The sequence below is a fragment of the Heptranchias perlo genome, chromosome 22, assembly GCF_035084215.1.
Source record: "Heptranchias perlo isolate sHepPer1 chromosome 22, sHepPer1.hap1, whole genome shotgun sequence".
NCBI classification, from domain to species: domain Eukaryota; kingdom Metazoa; phylum Chordata; class Chondrichthyes; order Hexanchiformes; family Hexanchidae; genus Heptranchias; species Heptranchias perlo.
Genome location: NC_090346.1, coordinates 38,063,886 through 38,090,277, shown reverse-complemented (window position 1 = coordinate 38,090,277; position 26,392 = coordinate 38,063,886). Strand labels below are relative to the sequence as shown.

The 26,392-nt window shown below is 43.2% G+C and overlaps 1 protein-coding gene across 1 annotated transcript in view; it reads right to left on the bottom strand.

Annotated features, from left to right (window-relative positions):
* Window positions 1-26,392, bottom strand: part of fbxl16 (F-box and leucine-rich repeat protein 16) — a 108,512-nt gene that overhangs the window by 72,819 nt on the left and 9,301 nt on the right. Inside the window, exon 2 of the mRNA XM_068003741.1 lies at window positions 10,366-11,085. Within this exon, the coding sequence (XP_067859842.1) occupies window positions 10,366-11,073 (708 nt within the window). The 5' untranslated portion in view covers window positions 11,074-11,085. The remainder of the gene's footprint in view (window positions 1-10,365; window positions 11,086-26,392) is intronic.

Genomic DNA, 26,392 nt, shown 5'->3' with positions numbered 1-26,392 from the left:
TTTGCTGTTTTCAGTCTGTGGCATAAATGTGCACTATATCGCCCACACAATAGGCCAGCCAATGAAAAGGAAGAAGCACAAATCCTCTTAATCATTGTGAAGTGCAATTAGGAAGCATTTAAACAGTTGAATTAGTAATGCGATGGGAAGCACAGATGTTTACTGAGCGAATTTGCTATAGAATTGAGTTTTAGAATGAGGAAAGGCAGGGTAACTGGCTGAAAGCTGTACTGCAAGGAGTCAAACAGAAAAGGTATTCGTTTTATTGGACTGATAACACCCCCTCCTCCCACCAGATGTGCCTGGTGCACTAGGCATGGGAGGTGGTGGCAGAAATCAGGCAGCACCAGTGCCCCTTACAATGCATAGCCCAAGGAGGTCAAAAATAATTAGAATCCCAGCAGGTTGTCTGAAACCTTGCAATCAGTCAACACACTTACTCCTTCCACAAGGGAAACACATAGAAGGAGTAATAGATTAGGTGCTACAACTCTAAACATAGCACAAGCATGAAGGGTTGGCACTGTGCCAAATCAGGTTGTCAACAGGTACACAATACACAATCACAATAAAGGAAATAAACTTAATTTGAACATTGTGTTCAATATTTGTTTGTCATTGATTATAATATAGCAGGATAAGATTGCACTAGATGGGATTTCAAGAGCTGACTGTGAAAATGTCGGGTCAAGTGGTTTGGGCATGGTTACTTTGCAGGTGTGATGTTCCCTTTGATAAATAGTGTAATTGTGGCATTCCTTAGAAGGCATCCGACTAATCCTCCGAGTGGCATTGCTGGTACCACTCAGAATTTCTCATTGGCATTCCCCTGCTTACTCTTGCATGGCTTGGACGTCTTGGTCGTCAAGGTGCATGTTGGCACCTCTTTGCTCTAAAATAAAGTTATCAAGCATGCTGCAAATGAGATTTTTGGTGAGAGGGGGTTGTAGTGTAAGGCTGCCCCAATCATGGATCTCAATGGTATGTTCGATAATAATTCTAGTTATGGCATGAACCTCATTGTACCCGCCCTCTGATGTTGTTCATGAGTGACATGAGCCATGATGGATTTAGGTACCCTTCATCTTCCTGGAGCTATTCTTCTACCCTTTATTCTCCTTCAAATAAGGGCAGCTCGATGTTGGCTTTAAATGAAGGCATTACAAGAGCTTCCAGGGAAGCAGGAATTAACCTGTGTGTCATATCCCTTGTCCACACTGACAGAATCAAATCCCTTTCAGGTCCTACAGATCACAGCAATGTGCACAGAGACATGAATGGCCACATGCGGGTGTAGTCAAGGGGCCTCGAAGCCCTGAGAAAACCAACAATTCTGTCAAATTGTGTTGCTGTTCCATGTTGCTGCTCTTGGTCAGGAACAAACTGGTGAAATCATTAGCCCTGCAGATTAATGTATCTGTGACCTCCTTAATACATAGATGGACAGCAAACACACTTGCAGATATCCCTAGTGTTAGTCTGGAAGGTGCTTAATGTATAAAAATGAGAACCATGTTGACTTTGACAGTCATTGACCGTGCATATAGATGTTACGTGTGGTCTGGAGGGGTTCCTCTAGGAGCTGGCTTCCTGCTAAATCTCAGCAACCTTGGGTACATCTCCACAGTCATTGCCAGGTAGCTGTGCCTCGTACTGTAATCCCACTATGTAGTAAAATAGTGGGAATTGACAGACAATACACCGTATGTTCTTCCTGACATCATAGTCAGCCTTCTCTGCTATGTCCAGTGCCAATGTGATGTTGAAAGCAGCCCCCACTGTACACTGAAACCTAGAGCATGGAAAGAAAATTTACAATGATTGGGAGGGATTCTGCTCTTCAGGCCGGAGTTCCAGTGGAGCAGGACTTCCACCCGCCCCTCCGTATCTGCCTCAGCCCCCGACTCCTTTTCCCTGGGTTGGGGCTCATTACATATGCACGGCAGATACCGTGAGATTTTCAGTGCCAAGAGGGAGCCTGCCAGTGCAAAGGTGATGAATTCCAGCGAAGATACCGCTGCAGCACCAGAAGTTCTGGTGAGGGGCTTTAAAGGGGCAGAAGTACCATGAAAATTACAGGAGTTGTCCCACTGAAGGCCTCTGTCGATACCAAGACCTTTAACAAGTAAGTGTTGAGGGTGAAATGAAGGGAAAGACGGCTGCTACAAGGCCTTATCCCTTCATGGGGCCACATCAGGGTGGTTACTGTTGCTTCTTGGGGCCCATTGCTGCCTTTCTCATTGCAGTGCTGAAAAGAGATGGTAACACAGGTGGAAAGAAGGAAAATCAATCTAGTGGCCCTTCTTTAAACCTTTTCCATGGCCTCCATATCAGTCACCATATGAGGGAACGAAATGACTTTTAGGTTGCTCTGATAGCAGCTTTCGTTGCCTTTAGCTGAGCACAATACCTATCCCCGTTCCTCAGAATTATTTTCTTTTAGTCTGTAAAAGTATTTTTGTTTAAGTCTGATTTATCCGTGCATATAACCAGTTAGCCACTTTGGCTTTGATTGACAATCTACCCTTCTTATGACTCTTTGCATTAGGATGGTTCTAAAGGCATTCCATTTCTTTCTGTTTAGTAGGGTTTTCCAATCAACCCGATTCAAGGCATTAGGCTTAACTCTGACAACAATTTCTAGACTCAGGTAAATAAAGAACCCAGGACACACTTCTGTTTAAAATAATTCACATCTAATCTACTATTGGTCATAATATATTTCTTAGCCATGAACTCCTGGCTCACACCCTTGCTCTATTTTTTCATGTCTCAATCATTCATTGTTGACAGTGTGTGTCACAAAGCATGGAACGGAATACACTAAAGCTAATGCAATGGAAGTGTCTACCACACAGCAAGAAATGGGATATTATAGTGTCAATCCCACAACATACCAGTGTCAGTTAAACGCCCAAATGGGTGAATTATTGTACTGACATCAATACACACCCACATACATAAGTTCGATTGCCAGCATCAATCATAAACCCACATGGGCGAGTTTGTATATCAGCATCAGTCACATGCCCAGAAGGTTAGCTTGTACATCACTATCAATCACTATGGGTAAGTTTCTATATCAGGAACAATCACTATACCAGTTAATCCCATATCAAACTGGTGAGCTGTTATCCCAGTATGGAGTTTGTACTGGTCTTCTCTAGTTCAAACTTTTTCTTTAACAGGTTAGCCTAGGTGAAAGGTCAAAGTTCATAGTACAGGAAATCGCAATGGTTCAAAAACATAAAAGAGAAGACAAGATAGATCAGAAAGTAGTGATTAGGTTTGCCCTGGTTATTGATGCAAGAATGTTTGCATCGATGCTGTGGAAAGGAATGAAATAAACTTCAGAACTCTGGGTGTCTTTTCACTGCCATAGAATAAAACCTTGACAAAAACTTCTTGTATTCCTACCCCGCCCACACCACATTGTTAGCTATCATATCAATGCTAAGTGGGGTTTAAGTAATGTATGTTGTACTGTTACAGGACAGGGCCACAGGGCTAGTAACTACTTTTAGCTTCAAGTCTCAATAATAGTTCAAAACATAAGTTTTGATTCAAACTTATTCCACATTTCATTACCAAATGGAGTGCTATGAATGACCACAATATCATTTATCACTGTTATAAATCACACACAGCAGTAGTCACATCAGAGAAAAATGTTTACTCACATCGTATTAGCTCCAGTGCATTCTCTGTGCACTTTTTATAAGTCCCTTAAACCTGGTATTACATGACTTATGCATACATACAGTAGTAAGTTCCATACAAAGGGTTCGTATTGTACACAAAGATGGTGACACACAGGGTTCAGCACTGAACCTGAAAGGGGCCACACATAGATTATGTAGCATACATCCAACTAATTACTAATCCAAGATTCTTCTTTAAGAACTTTTAAACTATTTTGTTGCATCACTTGTCATTTGGTATTAACAGGTTCCTCCCTTTTTCCCCCACAGGTGTTAACCCCCCGCCCACCCCCAGGCTGGGAGGTGGGTGTATAGGTCATCATTATGCCGTGTACTATTATCACTATACATTTACATTTCACATAATATCGAGCATGGGTGGGAGAAGGTAATGTGGTCATAATTTAATCTGATTCAGATGATGTCATTAGCCACAACACCAAAGTTCAAATGGTTTGTTGAAATCCTTTAAAATACAAAATTAAGCTAAACTTACTCACAATAATACATTGTTCAATGTGATATATATCATAGTCTCAATAAAATGAAAACCATGGTAATGACAGTCCAAGGTGATGATGAAATGATAATTGTTTAAGACTGAAAGACTGTAATTGCTGCAGAGTAATGCTGTCCCATGATTCACAGGGGCATTATAATATGAAGAATAGTGGATACCTCTCGCTGACTATGAGGCAGTGTTTTCTTTAAAGAGTAAAAAAAACTTGTTAATGCTGCAAATCTGAACCAAAAACAAAAGCGCTGGAAATTTACAACTTGCCCATCAGCATCTGAAAAAGGGAAGGCAGGTTAACATTTTGGGTATAGACTCTGTGCGAAAGGTCTGCACCTGAAAGATTCACCTGTACTTTCTCTTTTTAAATGCTGGTGGACCTGTTGTGTTTTTCCAGCATTCTCAGTTTTAAATTGTCTTTGAGGGGTTCAGATGAAGCCTAAGTGCAAAGCTCGAGAGTTTTATATTCACCATCTTAAACTCCATGATTAAATGGCAGCCTTCAGTTCACCAGGAGCTGGTTGTCACCATTAATAATACCGTAGATGCATAGTAAGGAATTCTTTTTCCAATTACTTTTCCTACTATCGCAATGTCATATAACCATTTCCATTTCAAAATACCATGGGGGGCAGATTCTTCTGTGCACTTCATGTAACAAAATCGTAAATGCATTCTTTATACAAACAGGTTTAAGATTTCATTACACATGGTGCACAGAGGAAATCTTTCCCTATGCAGGATAGAATATAAAGAAATATTGATTTTATAACAGGACCTGAAGCATGTCAGATTTGTGACATAGGAACTGATGAGAACATAAGAAATAGGAACAGGAGTAGGCCAATCGGCCCCTCGAGCAGGTGTATTAATGGTGCAGGAATGTTAGATTTGTGCCATTGGGTCCAACAAATATTGAATTTGTACCATAGGACCTGTTGGAATATTAACTTTCTGATGTAGGACCTGAAGGATGTAGGAACCTTAGAGGCCTGAATGATGTAGGAGCCTGATAGAGCCTTGAATTTAAGGAACAGGGCCAGCAGGAATGTTGATTGCCTGGAATAGTCTCTTGCAGTTGTACACAGTAAATTTGACAGTAAATTGCAGGAAAAGTTCACTGCTTTGTTATACAAGTAAATTATTTTGCAGTTGAAAAATATTAGAGTCTGAGATAAACAGATAGAAAGACACCTGTTAGTTTCAAAGAAGACAACATTGAACAAGGCAGAGGCTGATTTACAAACACATGGTGAGATAACCTATACATTAAAATTCAGAGGAGGTGAAGCAGAATGAAATCACAAATTAAAAGCAAACGGGAATTACACAAACGACGAAAGCAAAATAGGCATCTCAAGAAAGAAATGTAAATGGGACATTACTAAAATATCAATCATTAATGATTCTAACCAAATTATCACAAAATATACTTGTGCAGTGCTTTTTAAATTTTTTGATTTGCATTGATATTAACAGATCTGGGAAGAGAATTTTACAAATGGGAGTGTTCTCTTCCCAACTATTGATTGAGTAAACAGTAAAACACAATTCCCATTAATGTGCAACCTAGTAATTATTGAAAACCAACTGAACTGTTGTTTAATAAGGATTTTTATCTTTTGTGGCTTGATCAATTTTGTTCAATTGTCTTTGCATTTGTAAGAATTTAAAGGAGGCCAATGTCATAACATAAGCCGAAGTTTTAAAGCCCCAATTTTAACCCTAGCTACTTGGCCGGAACGGGGCAGGTGAGTGGTTAAAATTGCAGAAATCCACTCACAGCCCCGTTCCCACCGTCATCTCCCTGATTGTGAACTTAATGATGTCACTGACTCAGCTCAGAAACGCATCTGCTGGAAACTGGTGAACATCTTCAAATCAGCGTCCCATGTTGTCACTGGGACCCCGACGTTATTTTCTGTCCTGCTCAGTGACCAACCCGGTCAGTAAAACTTTGGCCTCAAAAACTGACTGACATGACTGGAAGATTAGTTTAAAGAGGCACTCACCTGCAGGCATTTGGATTATTCGCATCACTGTGCTTTTCTGATTGGTGGATTGCCAAGCATTTCAGAGCTTCGAGATTGCTTCTTTTTGATTTGTCTGCCTTACTCACCCTGACTAAGCAATTTCAGCCTATCATGGGTGAAATTTTTGCTTCTTTATTCTGGATGGAGAAATAGCTGAAGGAAGAAGAGCAGCAGCTTGGCCTATTATAAGACAGCAGGTGAGGAGGGCTGTCCATAGAAGGCCTGACCCAGCCCACAGGATCTGTAGGCCAAAAGTCATTTCCTGGGCATCACAGAGGAGCAGTATGCCAGGACCTTCTGCCTGCTGGACCAGGGGGCCATGCTTTGCCAGTGGCTGCACAAGTCACTCCAGGTCCTGAACTTTTTCACCTCAGGCTGCTACAGGCGGCATCTCCCACTTCTCCCAGTCTGCAGTGTACAGCTGCCTTAAGCAGGTCACCAATGCCCTCTTAACCAGAGCCAATCAGTACATTACTTTTCCAATGGACACCAACAACCTAAATGAGCATGCTCTGGGATTCGCAGCAGTGGCTGACTTCTCTTGTGTACAGGACATCATTGACTGTGCACATGTAGCTATCAGGGCTCCAGAGGACCAGCCAGGAGCTTTCCTTCCTACATTACAACAGTCACCACACTTCAAAAAGTAATTCATTGGCTATGAAGTGCTTTGAGATGTCCTGAGATTGTGAAAAGCGCTATATAAATGCAAGTTCTTTCTTTTTACTTTTGGTGTGTGATTGCCGCCAAAGGATGATGCAAGTCTGTGACAGTTTTGCTGACGGCTGCCACAATGCTTTCATCCCCAGACACTCATTCATTCCCCCATTATTCCACCCCTCCAGGAATGTCAAAAGGGACAAGAGATACCCCCTCCGCACCTGGCTAATGACACCTCTCCAAAACTCCATCACACCTGAGCAGCACAGGTACAATAATAACCCTGGGGCCACCAGGAACATATCATTGGCATCTTGAAGGTTCTGGTGCCTTTATCTGACTGGGGGCTCCCTGAAACATGCCCCAGAAAAAGTGGGTCGTACCGTAGTCGTGTGCTGCTTTCTGCACAACATGACCGTGCAACGAGGATTGGAGTTGGAGAAATAGCAAGAGGCATCATCTGATGAGGAAGAATTGGGTGACGGTGAGGGAGAATCAGAAGAAGGAGGGGCAACACAATGCCTGGCAGTTAGAGAGGCCGGGGAGCAGTTGATCTCTCAGCGCTTTCATTGGCCTGCTCAATCGCCCGATCTGCATTAGAAGTCTTTCTTACCCACTTCACCACTCCCTTCATTCTGCATTAATGAAGTCAGACCATTCAGCCAACCTCTATATCAGTGCCATTCCGACCATGCAGACTAACTAGCTGCAATAAAAAGAGATCATACAACAAACTCCCAAATGTGAATAAATTATGAATTTATTTACAAACAAAAGATTGAACTTGAATATTTTGACACCCAAGTGCTCAACCCTTAGTGCATATCTTAAAAGAAGGTTTCCTTTATTACCCCTATGAGATGTCCCCCACATTGGATGGCTGCTATTGCTCGGAACCCTTGAGATGACTGTGGTCGGCGACTCCTGGGTGCTCGAGCCTGAGGCGGCCCGGGTGTAAACTTTGGCACTTCGAGTTTTGCCAGGGCAGTCTGGCCCAGCTGACTTCCTGGCACCGTCCTGGGCATTGGTGGAGGGGTGACAAGGGACCAAATGTGCTGACACCCTGAGGAGTCAACACGTGCCACTCCCATGGGGCTGGGGCTCATCACTTCCACCTGCAGGAGGGCAAAGTACAGAAGATGAGTGACTCCTTGAAAGCCCCTATTGACTTGCTGTACCAATCTCTCCAAGATTGACGTCACCTCTCCAAGGCACATGTCTGCCTATCCAAGCCAGAGCACAGGTTTGACCCCAGAATATGCATGGTAGCCATTTGAGCATGGCCACACTCTCCAAGATAGACTGCAGACATGTGAGATGACACCACTCAGGCTGGAAATGGACTCCTCCATACTTTCAGCCAAGACGGTGAAACTCTTTGGCAGGGCCTCCAAAATCTCACCTGTGTGAGGCAAGCAGTTTTCTTCCCAATGCTGGGCGGGTGAAGTCCTCATCTCTGTGCTCCTCGGAGAGGACCATGCACTTCGGCAACCTGTCTCCTGGACTGTCCCTGCCACTAGTACCTGTTTCTGTGCACTATTGTTAGGCGCTTCACCACGTGCATACCTCTCTAACTCAATCTCTAACCCAGCCACGGTGCCAATCCCTGTGCTGATGCTTGGGTGGGGTGGAGCGCATTATGGTGCCTGCTCAGAAGAATTCTCCTCCTCAGCGGTGTCCTCCTTGGGGGCTGTGGCTGTTGAGAAGGACCTAGAGGAAAGAGAAAAGGGACAAGAATTAGGACGGCATTCGCAGGCCGCAAGGTTGCATCACAATGTGAATTGATGTAGTCAAGCTGACTTAACCTGCGTTTTTCCAATGCTTAATGAAGAGGTACAAATAATTGTCAGAGACCCTGCTCAACGAAACCCCGAGCCTCGAAATGCCCGATGCACACTGCTCTGTCGGGCCCACACATTTCCAAGGGTTGCTGCTGCAGCTTACTCAGGATCATACGGTCAGCTGGTCCTCCTCTGGTCTTGATCCTGAAACAATTATTGTGCGCCGTTTTGTCCTGCAGAAAGAGAGGCGAGAGTTAGTGAGTGGTTACTGAAAGGGAGAGTGCAGATGTGTGGGACTTGTGCATGTGCTGAGAAGAAGATAGAAGCAAGCTGCAAGCAGGATGAGGAGGTGTTGAATGGGAAGCAAGTGTGAAGCGAGGAAGGAATCCTGATAGAAGTTGATGATTGTCCAAAGGCTAGCAAGTGAAGGGAGAATGGTATTAGTGGCTGGTGCGAATGAAGCAAGGAAAAAGTGAATGTGTGTTTGTAATGAGAATGAGAGTTGGTGTAGTTTTGCCTTGTGCTGGGTGGTGACGGAAGTGACCGAGGGAAGGGAATAGTGTTGGGGGACGAACGTGAAGGACTGCTGCCATGTGTTGTAGAGAGAGAAGGATAAATGAAGGGCAGTACTCACCCTTGCTACTTGTGTAGGTCTTTGACGCACTCCCTGCACTGTATCCACATCCTGGGGGGTCACACCCCTGGAGCTGACAACCTCTGAGATCTTTCTTCATGCCAGGTGGACAGCATGTTTGGCAACCTTCCTGACACTGCTGGGGAACAGAAGATCCCTCCTCGCCCTCACCTCTTCCACAAGTACCTCCAGGAGAGGCTTCTGAGAACCTGTTGACTTGCCTATGACTCATTTCAGAGAAGATTCTTCTTCTAGCACCTTGGAAATGAACGAAGCCACAAGGTAATGCAACCTCGCTTTAAGAGATGCATTCCCACTTTAAATAGGCTTATGGCTGACCCGTGGGAAATTGCTCCCCGGAAGTGGGTGGGTTTCCGGCTGGTTCAGTCAGTTCAGTGGGAAACCCGCCGGTGAGATTATGAGGCCCTGGAGTTAAAATACCCCGGGTCTGTTTTTGGCTGCAGCTCACCCACCCAAAACTGACCCAGAGTTAAAATCAGGGCCTAAAAGTATTGTTGTAATGTTTGCCCTAAGCACTTGCCTGTAGCAAATTCCATTTTTAATCAACTTCAGTGCTAGTTCCACGTTGGGACAGCCCTGCTGTTTGAAACGTTATTTCCAAAATGGTGGTTCACTGCTGTCAGGTCAATAAAATCAATTTTAAAATAAACAGACTTACTGCAAACAGAAAAAAAAACTGGTAAAGTTTTAGTGCTTTTATTTATTGTGTGTACCTCTTTTAATGATGCTTTTTCACCCCACCCCTCTCCCCGCCACTGCAAAACATGTTAATATGTCAAGGCCACATGGATAAAGTGGCAATATTCAACAAGATGGGAGCCTGTTGACTGCCTTTGATTAGTTACAGTCTGTTTTCAGGATGACGACTTACATGACTCACTACACATATGGCCTGTGAAATGGGAGGCTAAATAAAAGGAGATGAGAAGCTTAGTCTGGAGAGGTGAGATAGCAGGGGGAAGGAGTACCACAGAGTAACAGGGGTCAATAAAAGTAGGAATATAGAAAGTTGCCATCTCACCTCAAGTCCTGCATCGGTGATGGTTGATCTTTTCAAGCTCACAGACCTCACACCTTTCTTGGACAGAGGGTAGTTATCTATAAACTCACAAATGTCCAGATCAGAGACTCCAATCAGGCAGAAAGAATCAAAGCCACGAATAGCAAATCCTTGCAGATTGACAAACTCCTTTTCTCCATTAAGAAGTATATTATACAGCTCCTTTGCATGAAGAATGGGGGTGATACCTTCCCAGAACTTGACCTGGTACAACACCTTTCTCCATACTTTACACACTTGTGCCAAAACACATCGCTCGCAAGAGGAAAAGTACCAGAAGAGTCGGTTGAGGATCTTCTCATCCAAAATAGGCAACTGTCCTTCCATTGAAGAGATTGAAAGTTTTCTTTTGGACCCTGATGGCTGGCATATACTTGGCAAGATCTCGTCAGAGTTTGGTTCCACCAGTGGAATAGTGTCAGTCACTCCGCACAGAGATGATGATGGCACGTGCGCTGCCTGTGGTACTGAAGCCAGTTCACTGTGGTTAGGTAGAGGCGGTGGGAGCACTGTTGGAATAGAAGAGGACTGGCACAATCGGTTTTTAGCGGCGGGGGTTCCTTTGGTGATGCTGGCTGATCCTAATCCATTGGACTGGGCTGGAATCTTGACTAGTCCGTTCCTAGGCATGCAGGGAGGCTTGATGTCACTGGAGCTATGTGTAGACATTTCTCAAATTCACTGCAGGCAAACCAAGATCACAGGTCAGTACACTAGAAACGATTATCAAAATACATATAAATACAAAGAAGTTACAGCACAGAAACAGGCTATTCGGCCCTAGCAGTCCGTGTTGCTGCTTAATTTCCATGCGAGCAAATAGTTCCAATCACACTTACCGTGTTCCCATATCCCTTCAAATCTTTTTCCTTCATCCATCTATCCAATGTAATCTTTAATGTTGACATAGATTCTGTCTCAACCACTAACCCTGGAAGTGGATTCCACAGCCTCACAGCTCTCTGTACAAAGGAGTTTCTCCTGCTCCCTGTTCTCAATCTCTTACAGTTAATCTTGTATCTATAGCCTTTCATTCTTGACCCCTCAGCTGCTGGAAACAAGAACTATTAGAAGTCTGCTATCTACTCTGTCCCATCCTTTCATAATTTAAACACTTCCAATGTGTCATTGTAATTTGCATTGTACTAAGATTTTATATAGGCTCAATATTACCTCGTGGCTTTTATATTCTATACTTCTTGAGATAAAACCTAGAATTCCATTAGCTTTTGCTAACAGCCTTATCAACCTGAAGTGCTGCTTTTAATGTTCTGTGAACCTGTACTCCCAATACAGTAGACATCAGTTAAAGAGTGACACCAACTACCAGGATCCTTTAAAACTAAACAGTTTAAAAGAACCATGATTAGTTTTAACAGTCTTCTGTCTGGCTTTCTGTTGTCTTAAACCATCAGTGCTATTTTAGAATAATGACTAACAATGTACAGGAGAGGAACTCCACCCCATCCCCAACTTGCACTATTCCATGACTAAGACGACAGATAAATGATTTGTAATCATATCCAGTCACAAGAGCTTACAAGAATGAGCCCAGCGATGTTCCTCTCTTTCCCGTTTGCCCCCCAGTCTGCTGCTGAAGAATGCAGGCTGAACTGTCTTTTTAAAGGATGCACAGGAGTTTCCAGGTAGTCCAACTGTTTACACCCATTCTACATGGGTTTTACACCACTGACTACACCAATGGACAGACCCAGGAAACCCATGTGTAACTCCCCCTGCAGGAAACCAGTGGGCACAAATTTCTTTTAAAGGGGCAACAGTGGTGTAATTAGTTTCGAGGAAATTCTCGGCCACAGTGACCAAATTAATCCTTTCCCCAAAGAGTTCATTCAGACTCACATGCTCGATTTTTAGGAGTCCAGTGTTAAATTCAAGAATTCAAAGTGTAGAAATTCTTGATGCAGTAGTGGTTTCCTGCTGCTAGATAACCAACATAATTTGTAACTATACATATTACTGGTACATATGATTCTGGTTTGGACATCTTTAATCACTGCAGCAACTCGCCAAGGCTTCTTCGACAGCACCTCCCAAACCCGCAACCTCTACCACCTAGAAGGACAAGGGCAGCAGGCGCATGGGAACAACACCACCTGCACGTTCCCCTCCAAGTCACACACCATCCCGACTTGGAAATATATCGCCGTTCCTTCATTGTCGCTGGGTCAAAATCCTGGAACTCCCTTCCTAACAGCACTGTGGGAGAACCGTCACCACACGGACTGCAGCGGTTCAAGAAGGCGGCTCACCACCATCTTCTCAAGGGCAATTAGGGATGGGCAATAAATGCCGGCCTTGCCAGCGACGCCCACATCCCGTGAACGAATAAAAAAAAAAAAATTTCTGTTTATTGCTAACCTGTCAGCTTTCACTCATATGGGATGAGATTTGCTTATTTGCGTTTAGAAATCTCATCCATTTTACAAGACTCATCCATTTAAATGGATTTGCATTCTGTCTGTCTTTGTGATCATAGACCTCACTCCAAATGTTGACAGCTTTGCGAATATTTACTGTCCACTTGATACATTGAAGGAGCTAAGCTATCAGGCGTCATTGATACCGAGGTTGCAACATTCTGTGTTAATGACTGAATATCAGTGAAGATGCATTCAGCCTCCTCACATGATCAGTACCTCTCCGTTCTCCAATTATACCATCAGCAATGACTTTAAGCTATTTTTTTTTTTAAAGTCTGAAGTAAAACATTCCGTGTAACTGTTAAAATGGGGTTCTAATGGTGATACTCTTGTCTTTTATTACCCACATATCCTTGACTCCAGCCAGGTGGCTCATAATTTGTTGCCAAGTCAGAGATCATTTACTGACTGTAATTATAGCATGGCTTCATTAGAGATGTGGTTTTATTGTTTCAGGAGCTCAATGGGATGGATTTCTAAAACCACATAGAATCAGGCGCTGACAAGCTTTATCCATAAATTAAGATTGTACAGTAGCCAAAAATGTTCTCAGTTCAGGAATTAGCTGCGTTGTAAAGCCTTCAGCTTCAAAGGGATTAAACAATTGTCTTTCATATGCCGGGAACAGAACAGTATCAGCAGTTGAAGGAGTACTGCAAGGCTACAGGCTCCAATTTCATACACAGGACATGCAGCTGATGGGTAACCAGTTTGCCAAGTCTGCCCCCCGTAGGTATAATTTCCTCATCTCCACAAAAACAAAAAAGGATTTTTTTTTTTAAAATGACAGCAAATACAGTTCACATCTGCTGTAGCTTGAAATGACAGCCATGTGGTGTGCCAGAACCCAGGAGTCACTTCCGTGCTTTTGATTGGTGGGCTGCATGATGGCAAGGTGCTGGCATGTCATCTGCCAGACATTTTGAGCATGAATCTTCTGGCAGCAATGGCGCTCGCTGTAGACACAATCGACACCTCAAGCAATTTATTTTTTCTTAACCAGCAAACAGGAAGCTAAACCTCCAGGAGACTTGGTGGACTTGTTACCGCCACCCACAAGTGTTGTTTAGTGCAATCTGAGCTTCTAGCCTGTGGCGTTTCTTTGTGAACTGGTTTACCATTGAACAGATTGCTTTTAAACTTAAATTATAAATTAGCGTTACAAGGACATATGGACCCAACACAGACAACTATAGCCATTGTCTTTACACACGCCAAGATAAAGCAATGGCTGACCCTCATGATCAATTTAAGATGTGGGTGAGCTGCTTTTAGTTCAGATGGATTGGCGGGGTTTTCGAATACCTTGCATACCATAAGTACTCTATATAATTGGAAAGACAGTGGATCCAGCAACAACAAACCAGTTCATTCCTAGCAGCTGTTTCTGTCAGCTGTTGTTCTGCACCACTCCTCCAGCATTGTGATGACTTTCTCTCTTGACTTCTATCCAGGCTCCCAGTGCTGACTTGAAATCAGAGACAGCCCAACAGGACACAGGAGAGAGGACGGTTAAAAACAGCATCAAGGAGCATGGCTGAAGTCAGGAACGAGAGTTGTCATTTGAATGTCATAGCGCTGAAGAAATTGAGCAACAGCTGATGAGAAGGTACTGGTTGGAAAAGAAAAAGCAAAATTGCATCTGTATCTCACCTTTCCACAATGTCTCAAAGTGCTTTACAGCCAATGAAGTACTATGGAGGAGTAGTCACATATTAGGGCCCAGGCTCAGCGCTGCGCGAGCAGAGCACGCCCGGACAGAGAGGCCCAAAGTCGGCCTGAAATCAGACCTCGGGCCTCCATCTATATATTTGGGGCAAGCTGCTGGTGCTTGTTGTGTCTCCACAGGCAGCTCGCTCCATGAGAGAAATGAATTTCAGGCCACCAGCAGCAGTGCTCAGGTAAGTTCCGGAAGGGGGTTTGGATCAAACAATGGGGGAAGGCCGATCGCCAGGACTGTGGAGTCGGGGAGCCTTTTGGCTCCACAGAAAATGTGATTTTTCTGGCCGGGCACATGCCCTGCTCATCATGAACTAAATTCTGAAAGGGGTCCTTTAGCAAGCGTAGGCCCTAAATTTACATTTTCAAGAGGCCTAACGACTGTTTTAGATGTCCACTTGGACACTTCATTCAGCCATTCTGGACAGCAGTCCAGGAGGCCGCACACAATATGATTGGACACAATTCCTTCAGACCCAGGCCTAATGAACCTACCAGCTGGAAAACAAGCTCCCCAGGCAAATCAAAAGTAGCACATCTGTCACTACTTAGCGTAAGATCATGCTTCTCACCCCACCTCCCTTTGACAGTGTAAATACAAATATATAAAAAGGAGTACTCCGCCTCTGTACAGAGGTAGGCCCAATGGGCATGGGATTGGGTCTGAGGGAGCTGTTTGTTACACTCTCACATGTGTTATTCTACAAGTCGCATCAAAGGGACATTTCACTCTTTTACTGGGTTATGAGCTGAGTCATTGTTTCCAATAATGTAGCACTGACTAGGATCAGTACAGCACTGGGACTGACCAAGCTCAGTGCTCAGCACGAGGAGATTTGTTTATCCCTAATGAAGCTTTGAATAAAGTATCTGGCACAGTCTACATACAGTGCTTAGAACAGCATTCTCCCCCACAGCAGTGTGACTTTGGCCTTTCCCATAATCTAAGTGCTTGTGTTTTTTTCTGAGTGAACTTAATGTAATAATGCATTAATGCCAGTTGTGTAAAATATAAGGCCAGTCTTCCAAGATGGAGCCAGGTCCAAGCTACTTGACCAAGGAGGGCATCACACCAAGCCAACGCTTGTCTACATACACACACTTCCCAGGAGCCTCCGATGACTGTTACCACACCACATGATGTGTTTACCTAATAGGTCAGTGGGTGAGTGCAGATGTGGTGTGGAACCTCCAGGGCAATTTTTTAAAGATATAAAAATGATGAAATCCCCTAAATTGTTAAGAGCAAACACAGGACATCTCAATAAACAATGGATCAGGTATCAAAATTATAATAGCATTGAAAGTTATAAAATGCAGAATGCGTTTTCTAAAATGCGGTATCACGTTTACATAACTTCCCCGATCTGAAATGAATCGCCCATCAGCTTTGCTTTGTTCGTTGAACTCATGGATTTTTTTCAAAGGGAAAGAAAAGGGCAGTACCATAACAGTGATAAAGGGGAGATTCAGATTTAGGATCTGAAACTGATGAGCACAAGAGGTTAGTATGGGATCCGTTTCACTGTTAGAACCGGGAGGGAGCCGTACATTTTAACAACCCAAGGACAGACAGTAGTGCCATCAGGCCAAGCAAGTATCCACCTCAGCTGTCAGAGCTGGATATGAGCCCAAGGTCAAGGTTTATGCCATTGTTTGTTCTTGAAACTTGCTGAAGAACTAGGTTTAAAATTTAAACAAACACACCCAGCTTTATCCCCAGAACACATGGGGAATGTCAATGCGAAGGAAAAAATATTAGTAATCACAGGCATTGTAGAATAATAAATTATATCACATGACAGATGAGCTGAACCCCTCTCCCCACACTGCAATCTCCACACCCTCAGTTTCCCATATAGGTGCTTTGTGTAGGTAACAATCTTTGGCATCATCTCACGTCACTTCATGTCAGTGTCCCAATCTGACTAACCCTCAGGAATCCTGCAGCTCAGAAAAAATTGGAAGCATTTATGGAACCAACTGAACGTCTTGTATCGGGAAGCACTGAGCAAGCAGAGTTCTTGCTAATGGGTTAAGCAATTTGTTAAAACATTTTTGAAGGGTAACTCCAGACTCCAAAAATTAATTTAATACTTAAACTTTCCTCCAGTATTTTGGTAAACTTTGGTGCTTATTAAAAGGTGAGAGCTGTTCAGGATGGGGAATAGAATATTTTTTCCACTTATTACATCCCGTCTAACAACTTGCATTTATACAGCACCTTTAACATAAAAAAACATCCCAAGGCACTTCACAGAGGCAGAAAGGAAAATGGATGCTGAGCCAGAGGATAGATTAGGAGTGACCAAACTCTCCTCCGACATCAGTAACAGGCACGTCCAGGTCAGCTATACCTTGAGCTGGATTCATATAACGATCTCTTGAATCTTTCCCATGAAATGAGGAGGATTTCCTCTGGTTGCCATGTGTAGCAACATCATAAACTTAATGAAAAGATTTCTTATATTCATTACTGCTAGCAACATATCGAACAAATATATACATTTATCAATCTAATAGATACATTTATGATTTTGCTAGAAATGGTGAACATAGGAAATCTTCCTGCCATGCTCACAATTTTATTACATAGAATCATACAATTGTACAGCACAGAAGGAGGCCACTCGGCTCATTATGCCTATGCCGGCTCTTTAAAAGAGCTATCTAATTAGTCCCACTCCTCTGCTAATTCCCCATAGCCCTGCAAATCTTTCCTATATATCCAAGTTCAGGTCATTAATATATATCAAAAAGAGCAGTGGTCCTAATACCGACCCCTAGGGGATACCACTGTTTACTTCCCTCCAGTTTGAAAAACAAACGTTCACCACTATTCTCTGCTTTCTGTCCCTTAGCCAATTTTGTATCTATCCTGCCACTACCCCTTTAATCCCATGGGCTTCAATTTTGCCAACAAGTCTATTACGTGGGACTTTATCAAATGCCTTTTGTAAGTCCATATACACTTCATCAACCCTCTCTGTTATTTCATCAAAATACTCAATCAAGTTTGTCAGACATGATTTGCCTTTAACAAATTACACTTAGCAACCAGAGGAACTCATCTCCAAAGATGCCTCAACCCTAACCTCAGAAAAACAGTCTCTACTGCAACAATGTGACATTTCTATTTTGGTGGCTTCTTTGAGTGATGTTACCGATTGGTGCTGCCTGGAACTGGGTTGAGATTGCTCAAACCTATTTTACCTGGATTTATGTGTTTTAGTTGGTAGATAGAGAGGAGCCTCTCAATCCATTGATTTGGCCTGGATTCAGACTCAAGTCCCAGAGGTAGAAGGACAGAGTTCTTTCCCACTACCTCATTCTGTTCCAAACGTACATTCACTTTTATCATTTTGTGGAGGTTTCCCATTTACTGAGATCTGCCTGAGAGATTATTCTTTGCCTTTTGATATATAACAATGTTGCCATATTGCTGGCTGAACTACATGGAGAGACTATGGGCAGCCTTTCCACACTGACCAATAGCTGCTCAGTAAAGAGAGTGCGCACTTTGAATTTTTTCCTATGTACGTCCAATGATAAAAAATGAATATGTGGTAGATCCTGGATAAAGACAGAGCACTCCGTGTATTAAACAGAATCTATATGGAGCTTAAGAGTTTTCTTCTCCAAAAAAAAGAACTAATCTCCGTGTTTTTGTTATAAATACTGTTTCTTAAGCTGAGCCTTTTCCCTAGTGCAAATGACTATAAGCACATTTTGCATAAATTGTGTTGTATACATTTTTTTGCAATAAATCCCCAGCTTCAGCCTGGATTGTGTAGATGCCTGTGTCAAGCAGTGAACAGCAGGAAAGCCAGCATTCACATTACCACTGAAGCCCAGCAGCAGAAGCTGTCCTGCTTCATAACCATTAATAATATAGAATGTGTTATAACATGGTAATAGAGAGCATCTGAAGTACATTTACAGCAGTGACATACCTATGTAACCCACACTGTACAAATATACACAGTAGTGTTATATCACTAGAAAACAAAATTATGTATCTGAGTTAGACCCCAGCAAAAGTAAAAAGTGTTAATAATAAATACAGGACTATTTTAACAGCAACAGAAATAATATTAACTACGTAAAAATGCAGAAGTATTATTAACCACTAATTAACCACTAGACAAAACTTATAGAAGTATTAAATCCCAATTACATTATTATACCATAATATGTACAGGAGTATCATTTTTCAGTAAAATACTCCCTCCTGGTCACTTCAACTTTACTCACATTGCCCTAGAAATTAATGTGTTTACATGACAATCCTCTGTACTTTATTTTAATAGAGAAGTTAACCTATTTCCTTTATCACCACCACCACCAGCAACAACAACTTGTATCTATATAGCACCTTTAACATAGAAAAATGTCTCAAGGTGCTTCACAGAGGAGTAATCAGATAAAAAATGGTCACTAAGAACAAAGAAGGAGATATTAGCAGAGGTGACCAGAAGTTTGGTCACAGGGGTGGGTTTTAAGGAGAGGGAGGTGGAGAGATCTACGGAGGGAATTGCAGAGTGTGGGGTCCAGGCAGCTGAAGTCATGTCCACCAATAGTGGGTCAAAGGGGAGGAGGGAATACACAAAAGACAAGAGTTAAAGGAACAAAGATTTGGGGGGGGGAGTGGGGGGTGGTTGTAGGACTAGAGGAGGTTACAGAGATATGGAAGGGTGAGACCATGAAGGAATTTAAACACGAGGATGAGAGTTTTAAATTTTAGACATGGCAGGGGGGGGGGGGGGGGGGGAGTCTGGGAGCCAATGTTGGTAAGCCAGCATAGGGGTGACAGGCGATCGAAACTTAGTGCGGGATAGGATACGGGCAAAGATTTGGATGAGCTGAAGTTTACAACAATAACAACTTGCATTTAGCACACTGTCAGATATCTACTGCCTATATATAACATAACACCAGCCACCATTACATTATACATATCACACTTCCAGTCACCTCTTGCCTTATACATAACACACTGCCAGTCACCTCTTACCTTATACATAACAGTGTCAGCCCTTCCCCCTAATGTGCTTTGGCTACAGGCAAATGTAACGTTTTCCTTGGCATAGCAGGGAAGTGTAAAATCCAGCAAGGCAGTAGCTGGTAAAGAACTGTAGCTCACTAGTAAGTTAATAGCGCTAAGTGGATGATCCATCTCGGCCTCCTCCCGAGATCCCCACCATCACAGAAGCCAGTCTTCAGCCAATTCGATTCACTCCATGTGATATCAAGAAACGGCTGAGTGCATTGGATACAGCAGAGGCTATGGGCCCCGACAACATCCCAGCTGTAGTGCTGAAGACTTGTGCTCCAGTATTAGCCGTGCCTCTAGCCAAACTGTTCAAGTACAGCTACAACACTGGCATCTACCCGACAAAATGGAAAATTGCCCAGATATGTCATGTCCACAAAAAGCAGGACACATCCAATCTGGCCAATTACCGCCCATCAGTCTACTCTCAATCAACAGCAAAGTGATGGGAGATGTCATCAACAGTGCTATCAAGCGGCACTTACTCACCAATAACCTGCTCACCGATGCATAGTTTGGGTTCCGTCAGGACCACTCGGCTCCAGACTTCATTACAGCCTTGGTCCAAACATGGACAAAAGAGCTGAATTCCAGAAGTGATGTGAGACTGACTGCCCTTAACATCAAGACCAAGTGTGGCATCAAGGAGCCCTAGTAAAATTGAAGTCAATGGGAATCGGGGGAAAACTCTTCAGTAGCAGGAGTCATACCTAGTACAAAGAAAGATGGTAGTGGTTGTTGGAGGCCAATTATCTCAGCCCCCGGACATCGTTGCAGGAATTCCTCAGGGCAATGCCCTAGGCCCAATCATCTTCAGCTGCATCATCATTAACCATCCTTCCATCAAAAGGTCAGAAGTGGGGATGTTCGCTGATGATTGCACAGTATTCAGTTCCATTCACAACCCCTCAGATAATGAAGCAGTCCATGCCCGTATGCAGCAAGACCTGGACAACATCCAGGCTTGGGCTCATAAGTGGCAAGTAACATTCGCGCCAGACAAGTGCCAGGCAATGACCATCTCCAACAAGAGAGAGTCTAACCACCTCCCCTTCACATTCAATGGCATTACCATCACCGAATCCCCCATCAACATGGTCACCATTGACCAAAAACTTAACTGGACCAGCCACATAAATACTCTGCCTACAAGAGCAGGTCAGAGGCTGGATATTCTGTGGTGAGTGACTCACCTCCTGACTCCCCAAAGCCTTTTCACCATCTACAAGGCACAAGTCAGGAGTGTGATGGAATACTCTCCACTTGCCTGGATGAGTGCAGCTCCAACAACACTCAAGAAGCTCAACACCATCCAGGACAAAGCAGCCCGCTTGATTGGCACCCCGTCCACTTCCTTAAATATTCACTCCCTTCACCACTGGTGCACCGTGACTGCAGTGTGTACCATCTGCAAGATGCACTGCGGCAACTTGCCAAGGCTTCTTCGACAGCACCTCCAAAACTCGCAACCTCTACCACCTAGAAGGACAAGGGCAGCAGGCACATGGGAACAACACTACCTGCACGTTCCCCTCCAAGTTACACACCATCCCAACTTGGAAATATATCGCTGTTCCTTCATTGTCGCTGGGTCAAAATCCTGGAACTCCCTACCTAACAACACTATGGGAGAACCTTCACCACATGGATTGCAGCAGTTCAAGAAGGCGGCTCACCACCACCTTCTCAAGGGCAATTAGGGATGGGCAATAAATTCTGGCCTTGCCAGTGATGCCCACAGCCCACGAATGAATAAAAAAAAGTTATGGCAATGGCAGAAAAGTGGACTAATTGTTCATAATGGCACAGTGTATACACTTGGGCTGAAGGGTTGGAGGTTCTGCTGTAGGAGGTGCACCAAAGGAAGGCAGCCTTATTTGGGGCTGAAGACTGCTCTCCAGTAAAAGCACAGGTGCAAGTTGCTTGGAAGAAGATTGCTAACCATGTTGGTGCTGTCACCCAGATCCTTCATACCTGGCTGCAATTGAGGAAGGAGTTTGCTGGTATCAGAAGGAAAGTGACTGTAAGTGTGTTCCTCACTTTTACACATATCTCTTGTGAGGCCCATCATGCATTGTACATACCCGAGGTACAATTTGAGCACTGTCCACAGCCATTGTCCTTTTGCATACATTCTTTCATTGTGCTAAAGCTGAACCACACACTTTCCTTGCAAGGGAAGGAAGTGGCGAAGGAACAACAAAATCATGTTCAGGATTCCAACCTGAGATGATTCTCCACTGTTAGGAGACTTCTCAGTGGGTTTCTAAGCAGGCTCAGCGGCCATCAATGCAGAAGTTAGCCTGGGTCTCCTAAGGGCCATCCCCCCATTGTTTCTTCTCTTTCAAAAATTGACGACACTATGGTCTGCGGCATAACAAAGACACCGTGGCTGTTTCCTAGATAATGGCTATTCTCGTGCATAGTTATGCTTCTATGGTCAGATACCACTTGAACATTACTTGAATGCAAACCCTTCCTGTTCATGTAGACAATGGGGTTGCAATGAGGAGCCCAGATATTCACATAATATTGTCTTTGGCACTTTGCACTCAAAGAAACCCTACCACCCAGTGAAAGCTCTGCACCCTGTCTAGCTGATACTTCCCTGTCACGGGGAATTGATGAAGGTACTGCCACTTACAAATGTAATATGTCACGAGCATGATACGTGTGTGCACTGTAGACTGCCTGATGTGGCAGATGCCCCCTGCAGTGGCTTGGATGGACGTGGTAACATGATGTCCATACAGGCTGTGGCAACCTTCATTTTTATGGGAGAAATTGTTCCTGTTCCAGCTATTGTCTGCAGGTCTTCCAGTGGCAGATGGTACATCTCTGTGTCAGCCTGTCCAGTGAAGCAAGAGCAGCAAAGACAGGTCTCCTTTGACATGTCCAAGTATGTGTAAAGAAGTCAATAAATGCAGGACCCAGGATGGCGGTGGCTGCATTTGTTGGCCCTTCATTCTCGTCCAAACCATGTAGTACTTTGGGAACCTGCCCCAAAGGTATTCCCCTGCTCACCACTTTGTATGATACTATTAAAATGACTACATCATATGGTGACTACACTTCAAAAGCACTTAATTGACTAAAGCAGTTTGGGACATTCTGAGGTCATGAAAGGCGTTACAAGTCTTTCTTTCTTTCAAAGAAAACAAAAATAATGAAGGAAAGCATTGGACGAAAACACAAAAAATGCCAACTACCCAATAAAACCAATCAATGCACGGAGCAAAATGAGTCAGAATATATTTACAAATCCAAAGAGAAAAACACACTCAAACGACAATCTCCCTTTAAGAATCCTATTTAAGTGGGTCAGGTTCCAGGACCCCACCTGTACCCAACTGATACAGGCGATATGTGTACTGTGGCTGGACCTTTGCCCAAATATATAAATTTGGTATGGGACCAATTTAAAATAAATAATTCATACTAATGAGGTTCAAGCATGCTGTAGCACAGTGTCATTTTGTGCAGTAGAATGGGGGCACAAGGTTCGGGCCAGATTTTCCAAAATGTGTCCCCCACCAGTGACATTCTGCACCATCGTTAGAGCCTGGAAAAATCAGGGCTGGAAGAAACTTACTGTCAACCAGCTCACTTTGAATATTTATATCAGAAGCCCTCATACAATTTTTCTCACAGGATGTGAATTTCTGTTTTCAAAATAGTTTAGCTACAATTATATTGCACAGAAACGGAAACGGAATGAGTGGTTTTGAGGTGGCAGCACCAGGGTTGTGTGTGTGAAGGAGAGGAGTGTTGTGAGCTAGTTTTTTTTTATTCCCCTGTTAAGTATTAATCTTATTTTTTTTTGTGTGGAAAGAAAATGTCTGAATGCCATTCAGTGTTACTGAGTGATGTGAGGTAGGGGAGAATGTCTGAGTGCCATTCAATGTTACTGAGTGACGTGAGGTAGGGGAGAATGTCTGAGTGCCATTCAATGTTACTGAGTGACGTGAGGTAGGGGAGAATGTCTGAGTGCCAGTCAATGTTACTGAGTGATGTGAGGTAGGGGAGAATGTCTGAGTGCCATTCAATGTTACTGAGTGACGTGAGGTAGGGGAGAATGTCTGAGTGCCATTCAATGTTACTGAGTGACGTGAGGTAGGGGAGAATGTCTGAGTGCCAGTCAATGTTACTGAGTGATGTGAGGTAGGGGAGAATGTCTGAGTGCCATTCAATGTTACTGAGTGACGTGAGGTAGGGGAGAATGTCTCAGTGCCATTCAATGTTACTGAGTGACGTGAGGTAGGGGAGAATGTCTGAGTGCCATTCAATGTTACTGAGTGACGTGAGGTAGGGGAGAATGTCTGAATGCCATTCAATGTTACTGAGTGATGTGAGGTAGGGGAGAATGTCTGAGCGCCATTCAATGCTCATAGACTAGTCCGCCTTGGACTGTCCCTTACTGGTGCCTTTTTAAAAATGTCTTTGTGGTAAAAGTATATTTCCGTGCATGTTACTATACTCAATTTTTCAGCAGCTGGTGCTTTGAGTGTAGAACATGTACAGCATGGTTTGCTTTAATTCAGTCTCCATTTCCACCCCAGCAACAGAAGTACTGACTTCTTAAAATGAGCAAGGATCACAGAACAGATCTAGTGACAGCCATTTCATATAGATTTTTTACCCTAAATTCTTCACTGTTTAAGAAAATATTGTAATAATTTTGTGGTCTCTGATCTTTTTGTGGCCATGGAGGAAAATAACAAGAAGTTATCAAAGAAATAAAAGGGAAAATATATAATTTATTGTAAATCTGACATGGGAGTGCTTTAGAATATTCACCAGTTCTGTTCCTGCATCTGGCAAAACAGGTCTCAGCTTACACTCCCACCTGGATTAGTTTAGTGACAAATCTGGTTGAAATGTCCAGGCTTAAGCAAGTTTCATTTCCATTTATTCTTTTGACTCATTTATCTGTTTCCTTTCAATATGTTGGATGACTGAAGGGCTGATATTCCTTTACCATAGGAGAATGCCCATTTTTCAGTGTAATTAACAAAGCACGAGTAAAATTATGGGAACATGTGGATTTGAAACTCCTTTGGTGGAAATCAAAAAGTAATAGCCAATTATGATCCATGCACAATGATGACCCTTTAACAAGCAACCAACTGCATTTGAATGTTGAAAAGTTTATTCATCCAGCTGTGGAATGCAAAATTTAATGCTGAAAATGGTTGAACAACAATTGTAAAGACCTCAATTTAACAAGTGCTGGTAATTTATGTACCAGTGATGTGTGTGCATTTTTGGTAGGAAGACAACAACCCCTTAGAATGCAAAGGAGGTGCCAAGCAACCATACATGTTACTGACTGACAGAACTCTGCTTCAGCCTGGTGTGAGGTGCAGAAGAAATTGCATGACTTAAAGGAGAACACAAAAATAAAGCAAAAATATTACTGCATAATAGCAACACAGGAAATATGTAGGTATGAAGGAAGTATTACACCGAGACTGCAGCGCAGAAACAGGCCATTTGGCCCAACTGGTCCATGCGGCATTTATGCTCCACAAGAGCCTCCTCCCACCCCTCTTCATCTAACCCTATCAGCATACTCTTCTATTCCTTTCTCCCTCATGTGCTTATCTAGCTTCCCCTTAAATGCATCGATGCTATTTGCCTCATGTACTCCTTGTGGTGGCGCATTCCACATTCTTAAATGTGAAGAAGTTTTTCCTGAATTCCCTATTGGATTTATTAGTGACTATCTCATATTTATGACCTCTAGTTTTGGACTCCATCACAAGTGGAAACATTTTCTCTGTGTCCACCCTATCATTATCTTAAAGACCTCTATCTAGTCACCCATCAGCCTTCTCTTTTCTAGGGAAAGAGCCCCAGCCTGTCCTGATAAGTATATCCTCTCAGGTCTGGTATCATCCTTGTGAATCTTTTTTGCATCTTCTCCAATGCCTCTATATCTTTTTTATAATATGGAGAGCATAACTGTGCACAATTGTAACATGCTATACTGACAAACATTAGCAAAAATGTAGCAAGTAAGATACTAAATCTGAAAATAGTAGGGTATTATATGTGCTATGATGGGAAAGAAAATATATTGTAGGATGGAATTTCCATGGGCCAAGTAACATTGCTTCAATCTTATATTTCTAAAGTAAAACGTGGGGGGGGGGGGCAGCATAGAATTAGCAGTGGTGTGTGCCTGTGGAATAAGATTTAGATGGAGAGATGATCTTCACAGCCATTGCTAGCGTTGGGAGTTTGTTGATTATGCCTGTAGGTGTTCACGGATCAGATAGCACACCTCAGTCACTGCCTTCCTGCTAAGCTTTCTCATGCACTATAGCTGATAGTTACAGTGCAGCCATTGCCTGGATAGTACCTGTTGTACATTACATGTACATTACGTGTTTCCTTTGCCTTCTGCACTCCTGAACCAAGCTCTTCTGCTCCACTGTGATATACCTCCAAATAGCCACTACACCCGTGCTCTGGGACAGAAAACTCTTCTGTACTATTCACTTCTCTCACTGCTCTGATGATCCCTAAAAATGTTCCACTTCCTTAAGCTCACTACATCCAGTTCCAATCTCGAGTAAAGTAACAACTGTTTCATTTGATGGTGCCTTGAAGTACTGCATCACTTCCTCACAAGCAACAATCAAACTTCGTTTCCTCATTTTTGCTAGACAGTACTCGGAGAAGGTCTAACCCGGGGCCAACAGGCAATTGCTACTTTCCACCAACATTAGACCACTTTAGCTCACAATCTACTTTGCAACAATGATTGGTC